A 12,017-nucleotide genomic window follows, 5' to 3' on the forward strand; every position below is an offset into this window, starting at 1 on the left:
TTTTTTTTATACTAATTTTATAGTACTGTGTTTAAAATTTTATAGATTAATTGATAGAACTAATACAAAAATCTATTAAATTATGTTAAAAATTACTCAGTACAAACAATTGGAACTTTGACAGTTGAAAAAAAAAGGATCTGGGTTACCATATCAATTTTTAAATGAAAAGAAATATATGCCATCACATATTTTTATTGCTTAGTTGTAAAAAAAATTTATTCAACAAATATATTCCATCACATATTTTATTGTTTAGTTGTAAAAACAAAATAATTCATGGATTTCTCCACATAACTGCAAGCTTTTTTCTTCTTTGCCAATCAGAAGCATCAAATTAAGCTTAGCCATTCTGATTCCGCCCATTGAGTTTAATTTTGATTGTGTTCATTGAGTTGAAGAACCAATTCAAAAGAACTAAACTAATATATAAGTACGACACTGTAATAAAGAGTTGCCGCTTTTATTCAACACTTGTAAATGGTGTGAAATCTATTATTACACCATTACATTTTCGGTTGTATTTCTTTAGTGTGTATTTTCAACAACTTTTAAGGATTTGCAGATTTTCATTGCTAAAAAATGGAGTTGGGTAAAAAGTTATTGGAGCAGGGCTGGTAAATATGCTAAACGTTGAAATCCAAAATATTTTGTAAATGTTTGAAATATAGGTACATAACTGATGAAGGGATTAAAAAAGTTATTGCTGCAGCCTCCAATGGAGATGGTACGGAAGTCAATGATGTTCGAAAAGTAATTTCTGTCATAATGAATGTAAGGGGCTGTTATCTAAATATGAAAGATATGGTTATTGATCAGAGTAACGTTTTGTGTCTGACAGATGGATTTACGAGAAATCGGTGGCGGCGCTCTTCCAATAAAAAAAGACAACAGTATTCCTGGTCGAATTGTTCTCCAATTGCAAAAAACAAGAAATATATCTGCGCCAAAATCAAACGAAGAATCCAAAACCTCTCCAAGATTTTTACAATTGGAACTGACTGATGGTCAAACCACAATTCATGCCTTAGAACTAGAAAATATTTCGACATTGAATATGAACTTACCACCGGGAACAAAAATTTATTTTCGTTCCGAACGACTTAACTTAATGCAAAATTTTTTAATCCTACGTTCTTCAGAACTACAGGTTTTAGGTGGTCGTGTTGAGGCACTGGTGGAAAAATGGGAACTGGCACGTACTATGTTAAAATATGCCAAAAGCGGACGTAGAATGAGCGGAGCTAATGGTCCACCACCATGGATACCGTTTGGAAAAAAACTAGAAAATTCACTATCAAATGAGCGTAACTTTAAAAGTTTACAAGCTGCAGGATCAGATGGGAAAGAAACAAAAGAGAACGAGGAGTTTAATGCCATGCGTAACGAAGCAATAGCAGAAGCAAGTAAAACGGGATCGAAAAAGGTATATATTACATTCTTAAAAAAAAACTCGAAAAATTAATTTAAAATAATATTTTCTAAGCAAATGCATATGTATACGGTATGTTCGTACTAAATTTTTTAATACATTTTCTAGATCTTTGGCGGGGGCGGACAACAAATGCTGGATCATAATGTTAAAAAAATACTTGAAAAAGGTTTTAGTGAAGAAGATGCGAAACAGGTTTTGCGTACCACTAATAATAATTTGGAACGTGCCCTTTATAACTTAAAACGTCGAGGAGAAGTCAAAAGAGCGGAAGAAAATGGGAATGAAAGTGGAAATTTCAGAAATTCGCAAGCTGGTACATTTATATCATCGAAGAATAATCGAGGAGTCCCAACACGAGAAATGGGACCTGGAAAACGAGGAGGGCCATTAGCAAAAGAGGATGCTAACGTAGCGAAACCAGCCGGAAATGTATCCCTCTTTGATTTTTTGACTGATAAATTACCAGTAGATACTGGATCGAATAGCAATCCAGCCAATTCAACATTTACTACAAATATCCCTGACGAGCCAACAAAGTCAAATAAATTTGAAAAAAATAAGAAAGAAGCACCCAAACCTAGTGGTACTGAAAAGAAAATAACTGAAAGCAATGTTCAGACTAATTCTAACACATTGCATGCAAGGTTTGAAAATACGATGTCTAGCAGTTTTGCCGCTAACCGCTCGACTGGACAAGTAAATGTACGTCAGAGAACTGATCGCGGTAATATCAATACTAGGGGAGGACGTAGTTTTAATGAAAGATTGAAGAATACCCCGACTTTTAATCCTTTTAAAGAATCTGGAAATGATCGTAATAACGAGAATATTCGTTCTTCTGGTTGCCTCTCAAATATAAATACAAACCAAGGTCGTAATAACCGGGTATCGTATGAACGAGGAAAAAATTCTAATACTTCAAATGGAGATTTACCAGAAACTGAAATTAGTAATTATGCAAACAAGCGAGGAAACGAAAAACAACAACAGCAGAGAAATCATGGAGGAGCAGAATATATTGGCGGAAACAATGAAAACAGAAGCCGATTTGCCAATAAACGTGAAAATAGCAATCAACATCAAAATAATAATACTGATAGTAAAAATAGTAGTGCAACTAAAAGTACTGCCAGAGTAAATTCGAACAGCAGTAATACCAGCCAAATAAATAAATTAATTGAAGACACCTCCAAATTGAAAATCTCTGATCTCGGTCGTAGTCCCGGTAGCACAACTGGGGAAGCTTGCTCTAACTTGCAAATATCACCGAACACTCCCCTAAATATCGGACCGAGTCAGCAAACTAATCAAATAGAAAGCTCTGCGCAAGCTAATGACGGTTATTCTTACGACACAAGTAAAATTATTGGTTTTCAAAACAAAAAAACTAATGAATTTGCTATGACCTTGTTAAAGAGCCAAGGCCTAGTTTCATCAAAGTCAGCTTTATATGCTCAACTGCAACAGCAACCTTCGTCGTCCCGTTTACAAGCACCGTTTCAAATGAATTCGTATGTTTCTCCTACAAGTGACTATTCGCTACCCACCCCACCGACAGAATCAACTGCAGCACCAATTCCAAGTCATTTTGGAATGGTACAAGGTGATGGCTGGCATGTGTGTGTGTGTGTGTGTGTGTGTGTGTGTGTGTGTGTGTGTGTGTGTGTGTGTGTGTGTGTGTGTGTGTGTGTGTGTGTGTGTGTGTGTGTGTGTGTGTGTGTGTGTGTGTGTGTGTGTGTGTGTGTGTGTGTGTGTGTGTGTGTGTGTGTGTGTGTGTGTGTGTGTGTGTGTGTGTGTGTGTGTGTGTGTGTGTGTGTGTGTGTGTGTGTGTGTGTGTGTGTGTGTGTGTGTGTGTGTGTGTGTGTGTGTGTGGTGTGTGTGTGTGTGTGTGTGTGTGTGTGTGTGTGTGTGTGTGTGTGTGTGTGTGTGTGTGTGTGTGTGTGTGTGTGTGTGTGTGTGTGTGTGTGTGTGTGTGTGTGTGTGTGTGTGTGTGTGTGTGTGTGTGTGTGTGTGTGTGTGTGTGTGTGTGTGTGTGTGTGTGTGTGTGTGTGTGTGTGTGTGTGTGTGTGTGTGTGTGTGTGTGTGTGTGTGTGTGTGTGTGTGTGTGTGTGTGTGTGTGTGTGTGTGTGTGTGTGTGTGTGTGTGTGTGTGTGTGTGGGGGGGGGGGGGGGGGGGGGGTGTGTGTGTGTGTGTGTGTGTGTGTGTGTGTGTGTGTGTGTGTGTGTGTGTGTGTGTGTGTGTGTGTGTGTGTGTGTGGTGTGTGTGTGTGTGTGGTGTGTGTGTGTGTGTGTGTGTGTGTGTGTGTGTGTGTGTGTGTGTGTGTGTGTGTGTGTGTGTGTGTGTGTGTGTGTGTGTGTGTGTGTGTGTGTGTGTGTGTGTGTGTGTGTGTGGAAAATTGGAGATCTCTGTTTTGCCAAATACTGGGATGATGGACGGGTAAGTTTTATAACTGTACTCTGGCCACATGTTGCATTTTATTAGATTCGCATGTATGTATGGTTGTAAGCACTAAATTAAGATACCGAACTGTAATTTGGTAACAACAGTAATATTGACTGAAAAATACTTGTATTGTTTTGTGAAAAGCGTGGGGTGTTTGTACCATATTGTTCGTAGTATATCGATCATATCACACTTTTCTCTCAATAATACATGATTCAATTATATATGGTTTTGTATATAACCCAAAAACAACAACTTGTCAAAAGTAATTGTACCCATGAAGTCAAAATGATGTCTTCTTTTGTATTGTTTTGTTTTTATGATAAATTTAAAATAAATAAATTTTTCTAAAATTTCAAGCAATCAGAATGCGTTTTAGTATGATAACTATAACTGAATTCGAATAGATTGTATATAACACAAAACCATCAAACGAAAAATAAAAAACAAAAGTGATTATGGATATAAACACTTCTTTCGTGAGACGAAGAGCTTCGTATCGACACAACCTTATATAATTGATTAATGTAAATAACACATAATTATCAAAATGTAGACAGAAAATTCATGGAAGATTAAATCATGCAATAATACATGTATTTTCAGTCAATATTATTATTATCAGTTTGTAGTATATTAAGAATTATTTTTTGAAGTGCTTTAAAAGCGTGTTTTTTTTTAATTTTTCAACTAATTTATTTTAGTAAAATTTAGCACACTGCATCTAGTTTGATTCAACTTAAAATATGGGATAGATTATATCCCAATTATGTTAAAAGCAAAGCACTTCATAAATAAAAAAATATACATACATACTATATTTGTAAGCTTCAACATAAGTTCAAATTTCAAAAAAGGGATATCAAATCGAAACCAAATCGAAAATTCATTATATTTTCCATTGACAAACATTTGTAAATAATATTTTCCTCCGAACCATTGCACAGCGGTTGCGCCTTTATGGGAGCCTCGGACCTTAAATACCTTAAGATGTGATATCGTTTCAAAATTTTCACCGAAAATCTATAAAATATGATAAATATATTATTAAATAATTGGGCACATCGTACGATTATACCTTATAGCTCCTATAGTAACAGTCAGTACCGGATCGATCAATTTTTATTTTTTTTTTTTAGTTTAAGGCAAACTGAGCGTGCTTTTACTAATAATCATACAATACAAAAGTAAAATACACACTTTAAATAATATTCGCATTGATTGATGGTACTCAAAAATGTTGTGATAACAGAAAATAAGCCAAGAAAAATATTTTTGTATTATAATTAGAAAACGTACTATAATTTTACAAATTCATTGACTCATTAAGTAAATTTATAATCGATTTTAGTAGCGTTTATTTGTTATAAACAAATTGTCGTTAAGTAAGGTAAGTAATGGCGGAACGTTTTAGTAGCCAACTATGACAAAGGATAAGACGACCATTTTGAGAAAGTACGGCCCCGGGAGAAAAATTACTAGCGTCTGTAATCAGAACAAATTTTTTTAAGAAATTATGAAGTTGCAAAATTGGTTCACTTATCAAGTCTTTAAGCTTCTCGTAAGCCTCTACATAATCATGTTTTTTACTTCTATTTTAGCCCATTTCCTTAAGCAATTTGTCATTGGTTTTGCTATTTTAGCGTAATTTCGAATAAAATACGATAACGTTTAATCCAAAGAAATGCTCTAATATCTTTTACTATGAGAGGATTTGGTTTGATTCTATCGGGAGTTACAATATGACTATGAAAGTTAGCTTCCTTTTTCAGGGATTCTCATTTGTCTAATTGTCATTTTAAATTTGCTTCAGACAATTTTTTAAAAAGAAGTTGTAATGAATTTAAGTGTTCAGCGTGAGATGTGGAAAACACCTTAAGCAAAACAATGTTTATGGAGCAATGATCAAACAATATTACTCATGCATCGTTGGAATGTGGAAGGTGCGTTTCTAAGACCAAATGACATACATTTTGAAAAAAGCACCCGGAAATTGAAATTAAATTGCCCGGGTAAATGATATTTCAAAAAAATGTATTTTGCTAAGTTGGTAAAACTGTCCTTAATTACTGTGCCAAATATGAGCGCGATCTGTCAACCAGTTTGTTTACAGCAGTCGGTACACCTCAGTAATGCGTTGTGATTTTTATCAAAAACACAAGCCTACGAGTAGTACCAAGCTTTCAAAAACGGTCGAGAGATCGCCTCGTTCTGGACGACCTTCGGCCTCTTCAACTGATGAAACTATTAAAAGTGTGAAGGATAAGGTACTTGAAAATGGTCAAAGAAGTGTTGGAGAGGTGGCAAGAGAGCTCGACATCTCTCGCGAGTCCGTTCGAATGATTTTGGTGTATATTTTGGGTATAAAACGCGTTCTTGCTCGACTCGTTCCGATAAGGCTGAGTTTTTTTTCAGAAAGAGTACCGTAACAGGTCTTCCGATGAGTCATGGATTTATAGTTTTACATGCAAACAAGTTAACAATCATCAGAATGGAGAGAAAAACGAACTGAAAACAAAAACAAACCACGCCAAAGCCGCTCATAATTAAGTTGATGCTCATTGTAATTTTTTCGAAATATGTATATGTGGTCACGAATTTCTTCCGGAGCGACACACGGTCATTAAAGAGTACTCGAAAGAGTCCCGCGTTTGCGTGAGAACATCCGCCAAAAACGGCCGGAAATTTGGAAGAACAATTCATGGATTTATGAATAATAGTGCACCATCGCATCTAACCACGATTGTGACCGAATTTAAAGCGAAAAACGCAATGAATTCCATCGATCAACTACCGTATGCACCAGATTTGGCTCCGTGTAATTTTTTCTTGTACTCAAACTGAAATTGCCGCTCTGTGGAACCCGTGAAAAGTGTTTCGAGTAGTGGAAAAATCGTTGGGATAAGTGTATTATATCATTAAATCTTTTGCATTTTATTTACAATTTCGAGTACTTTTTGGTCACAATGTACAAATGTATTCGTAATGACCGTTTTCGGTATAGAATGCAGTTTTGGGTATCGACTGTGCGTCCATTTGTTGAAAGCCTTTGTTGTAAAATACCGGCATCCTTTTTAACAATTATTTCGCCCATGCTTGGTAAGTGATATGTTCTCCTTCTTCTTAATTGGCGTAGGCACCGCTTACGCGATTATAGCCGAGTTAACAACAGCGCGCCAGTCGTTTCTTCTTTTCGCCACGTGGCGCCAATTGGATATTCCAAGCGTAGCCAGGTCCTTCTCCACCTGGTCCTTCCAACGGAATGGAGGTCTTCCTCTTCCTCTGCTTCCCCCGGCGGGTACAGCGTCGAATGCTTTCAGAGCTGGAGTGTTTTCATCCACTCGGACACCATGACCAAGCCAGCGTAGCCGCTGTCTTTTAATTCGCTGAACTATGTCAATGTCATCATATATCTCATACAGTTCATCGTTCCATCGAATGCGATATTCGCCGTGGCCAACGCGCAAAGGACCGTAAATCTTTCGCAGAACTTTTCTCTCGAAAACTCGCAACGTCGACTCATCAGTTGTTGACATCGTCCAAGCCTCTGCACCATATAGCGGACGGGAATTATGAGTGACTTATAGAGTTTGGTTTTTGTTTGTCGAGAGAGGACTTTGCTTCTCAATTGCCTACTCAGTCCGAAGTAGCATCAAAAGGGGGGTTTCTCATCCGAGGCTGTTGGTAGTTTTTGATTGGTATATTGTTTTTTTATGTGGCGGGTCCCAAACCCAGCGCACAACACTATGTAGGGGATGTTTCGCTTTCTCACTTTAGCTCGCCTTCGAACGGATGTTCTTAGGCTACCCAGAGGATACTTGGTCAAATACCGGAAGTCATATGTAAAAGAATCGAATGGCGATCAGAGAACTTTCCTCACATGACTCCATCCTAGGATGGTTAGGTATGGTTATTTCGTTGAGTTTTCTATAATCAATTAGCACTCAATTCTTTATTTCACCCGAATCATCCGGTTTCTTTTGGTATTATTCAAGTAAGGCTATTGTACTGTGAATTCTTCTTCGTTTCTCCTTTTCGCAATGTAGTGCTAGTTGGAGATTCCAAGCGACGCCAGGTCCTTCCAACGAAGTGAAGGTCTTCCTCTTCCTTTGCTTCCCCCGGCAGGTACTGCGTCGAATCCAGTTTGTTGATCGAAGGTCCAATTAGTTTGTTGATGGTGGGCTTTAACCTTTCACACTGTTCGCTGGATAGAACTTCATATTCGGTAGTTTGCGCAGATTGTGGGGTCACCCTTTTTGTGGATTGGGCAGAGCGCATTTAAATTCCAACCGTAGAGCATGCTTTTGCCTGTCGACCATATTGTACATAGAAGCTGACCGGCAATCCATTGGCCCCCGCCGCTTTGTTGTTCTTCAGACGGGTAATTGCTATTCGAACTTCTTCAATTCGTCATCGATTGGGGTATCGGGTTCACCATCTCCTCGTGTTCTGCTTTCACTGCCATTCAGCAGGCTGGAGAAGTGTTCCCTCCATAATTTAGTATGCTCTGGCATCAGTCACTAGAGCACCTCTGAGTGTTCTACAAGAGTATGCTTCGGTCTTGAAACCTTATTTTAGTCGCAGCATCTTTTCGTAGAATTTTCGAGCAATACTCCTGTCGGCCAGCATATCAAGCTCTGCGATTCTCGCATTTCGACCTCTCTGTTTTTGTTTGCAAATCCGTCTCGCTTCCCTTTTCAACTCTCGGTATCTATTCCATCCCACACATGTTGTGGTCGATTTTAGCATAGCAAGGAAGGCAGTCTGTTTTCTCTCCACTGCTACACATCACTCCTCATCGTAGCAGCTGTTTTTTTTTTTGGCTTTTCCAAAAACCAATGGTTTCGGTTGCAGCTGTGCGTAAGGAGCGTATCTCGGCTGTAACAAGACAGTGGTCCGAGTCAATGTTAAAAATCTATCTGGGTCGAAATTAAAACAATTACAGTAAACTTCTTTGGCGCCCTATCCGTGCGCAGTTACCAGTAATCCTAGCATCAGAGGTCTCAGTTCGGAGATTCCACCACTGGTAAATTTCCATAAATGGACTTACTGGTGTATGACTTAACCGTTAAATCTTTACTTTAGGAAAGTGTACAGTCATAAACACCAAAATAGTTCGTGACCTAAATTAAAAATCACCATGGGAGATGTCGATCCAAGTAGTAGCGTTAGACGTGTCAAAAGCACACAACGCCTCTAGACGACATTTCTAAATCTATGCTATCTCCAAAGCGAAGGATGTAGCCTACATACGAGGTGTGTTCAAAAAGTATGGCGACAGTTTGCTGACAGTTTTCTTCGATTGCAAGGGCGTGGTGCATCATGAGTTCTTGCCACAGGGAAGAACGGTCAATAAGGAATATTACCTGCAAGTTATGCGCAATTTGTGCGAAGCAATCCGCCAGAAACGCCCGGATTTGTGGAAGAACAAAAATTGGCTTTTGCTCCACGATAACGCCCCTGCTCACACATCGTTGCTTGTGCGCGACTTTTTGGCCAAACAACAACAACACACTAATGATGCCGCAGCTACCGTATTCCCCAGATCTGGCCCCCTGTGACTTTTTCTTGTTCCCTAAACTGAAGAGGCCCATGAAAGGACGACGTTACGCTTCTCTTGACGAGATAAAGACGGCATCGAAGGAGGAGCTGAAGAAGATAAAAAAAATGATTTTTTGAAGTGCTTCGAAGATTGGAAAAACCGTTGGCACAAGTGTATAATATCTCATGGGGATTACTTTAAAGGGGACAAAATAGATATTCATGAATAAATAAATAATTTTTGAAAAAACACAAAATTCGCGATACTTTTTGAACACACCCCGTATTATTCAAGCGGCCAGCAGTCATCAGTATTGTGACAAGGTGAAAGCTCTAAATTAAAAAGATCTGAGCATTAGTGTTCTGCAGGATGGTGTCTTATCACCACTACTGTATCTTGAAGTATTAATAGCATCCACATAGTGAGGTTTATATGCAGCTATTTAATTTAATGGCATATCAGTATCCTCTTCAATTCATTACCGTAGACCACAGAGTTGAAAATCATAATAAAATAGTTGAGGTTTGACAACACTCCCACTGATTTTTTTTTTGAAGATTTGATTAAAATTTGTTTTAATTTCCAATAGTTCAACCAAAATGCATCCATAATAACCATAATAGGGCTCATTATTACATACATCTACAACAATATTAATAAAAGCGTCGATAACTATTTAGAAAATATGAATCTTTATGCATACATTTTTCGTTAATATTTATAAAAACGAATCACTCTATATGGATATTAATTCACATATATCAAAATATTTATTTATTTTAATATTATTAAATTTATATTTTGCAGTATTACGAAGCAGAAGTAACCGCGGTGTCCGAGAAAACATGTGTAGTATTTTACCTTGGATATGGAAACCACGAAGAAGTTTTAAAGTCTGATTGTCTGCCAATAACCGATGGCAATCATTGTCCTGTGAATAATTATAACAGTTCTTTGCCTTATCAGCAATCACTTCCAGGAAAATCCAATGCAATAGCTCCAATTCATTTATCTCAACAAGTCCAACAGGGTGCGTATCAACGCGGTGGAGCGGGCACTCAACGTTTTCGAGGTGAGAGGCAAATGTATGTGCCACCACACAAACGGGAAAATTGACATGTATTAAAATGTGAACAATAAATGTGTTACATTTATTAAATTGACCACTGTTAAAAAAATATTCACATTATATAAAAACTATAGATGAATTATGCCCATAGAAGACGGGCGAGTTAGATTTCTTCAAAGGGCCTTTCAAAAAAAAAAAAAACTAAGAAAAATAATGTTACCAAAATCATGTATACATCAGAATTATTAAATTATGTAAAAATTGTTCAAATATATTAATTAGAACTCGTTCAATATGATTTCAATAAGACTATTATAAACTTTGAATCTGAATTTAAAAAAATATGTGTATTCCGTAAAATAAAACTCGATCCAATTGATTTATAAATACTACATGATCACGATTAACTTGGATGGCATAAAATACAAAACAAATAAAGTGAATTGGTAGAAGTCAAGGAAAATATTGTTTTTTTTAAATGTTGTTGTTATAGCGGTTAACTGATCACCGCTTGGGTGGTAAGATTCAAGTATTGTTTTATTGAAATCATCTAACGGTAGGTCCAGGCAGAGTGCTATTTCAACGAGGTCCTGGAATAGCGAGAGGAGTGTCAAATGAGTGGGATTCATTGGGCATGCAAAGAGGATAGAATCATTCGGGGGCTCATTGCACTCGGCACATATATTTGGTATGTCTGGGTCAATTCTGGATAAGTAGTAAGTAGTTCAACCTGTTTCAGGTTGTACAGAGCGAAGTTGCACAAGGGTCACTCTAGATTCTCAGCACAACTGTAACTCTTCGTGTGCTTTGGGTGGTGGTTTGACTCCAAATACGCCATTCACTGATAGGGAGTCGGTGAAGGTGTTGATGGCTACACCGTGAATGGCGATCAGTATGTGTCTGAAGTTTGTTGTGTCCGTAGTCCGGGCGGCATTTTGTTCGATGTCGTTGATCAAGGAATGACGTCTTGATGCTCCTAAGGGCGGCCCCGCTTTTTCGTCTGCGTTTCACACTATCCAGGCGTTAAAGGGGCAATGATGTGAATTGGGCCTGTTGCAGGTTCAAAGCGGAGGAGCAAACACAGTATCGAAGGGGACCGTTCAGCCAAGAGAAAAAGAAATTGCCGAAAGAAGGAGCTAGTGGAAAATTACACCTGACATCAATATAGCGTTTTCTTAAACATCGAAGGATCATTTGACAATAGCTTCTGCTCTCTTGTCGAAACAACAACAAAGATATAGAATTAAATTGAAGCAAGTTTGTATCCCCTGTATTCAACGTTACCAAGTTTTGCTTTCCATATTTTAGGCCAGTTTCATCATTGTGAATAGCCCAAAAAGCAAGTTACTTCCCACGAGCATTTTCTTTACCATCTTCTACCTCTACAATAACCTCCTTCACCGTGTCAGACTCCTTTCTCCATTCTCCATCAACACCTTCCATTAGCGTTGTACCTCTTCCGATCCCATCTCCAACACATAAACATCCCCATCAACCACTCCGCTTCAACCAAATAGCCGCCGTAGAAA

General features: G+C 37.9%; 1 protein-coding gene across 1 annotated transcript; it reads left to right on the top strand.

The window, feature by feature from the left end:
• The first annotated feature begins 338 nt into the window (after positions 1-338).
• LOC126762388 (tudor domain-containing protein 3) lies at positions 339-10,951 on the top strand. The gene is made up of 6 exons (XM_050479114.1): positions 339-617; positions 672-774; positions 842-1,426; positions 1,541-3,052; positions 3,824-3,871; positions 10,227-10,951. Exons 1-6 carry the CDS (start codon positions 583-585, stop codon positions 10,533-10,535), a joined length of 2,592 nt encoding a protein of 863 aa, XP_050335071.1. The 5' UTR covers positions 339-582; the 3' UTR covers positions 10,536-10,951.
• Positions 10,952-12,017: the final 1,066 nt, after the last annotated feature.

This window comes from Bactrocera neohumeralis, chromosome 6, assembly GCF_024586455.1.
Source record: "Bactrocera neohumeralis isolate Rockhampton chromosome 6, APGP_CSIRO_Bneo_wtdbg2-racon-allhic-juicebox.fasta_v2, whole genome shotgun sequence".
Lineage (NCBI taxonomy): Eukaryota > Metazoa > Arthropoda > Insecta > Diptera > Tephritidae > Bactrocera > Bactrocera neohumeralis.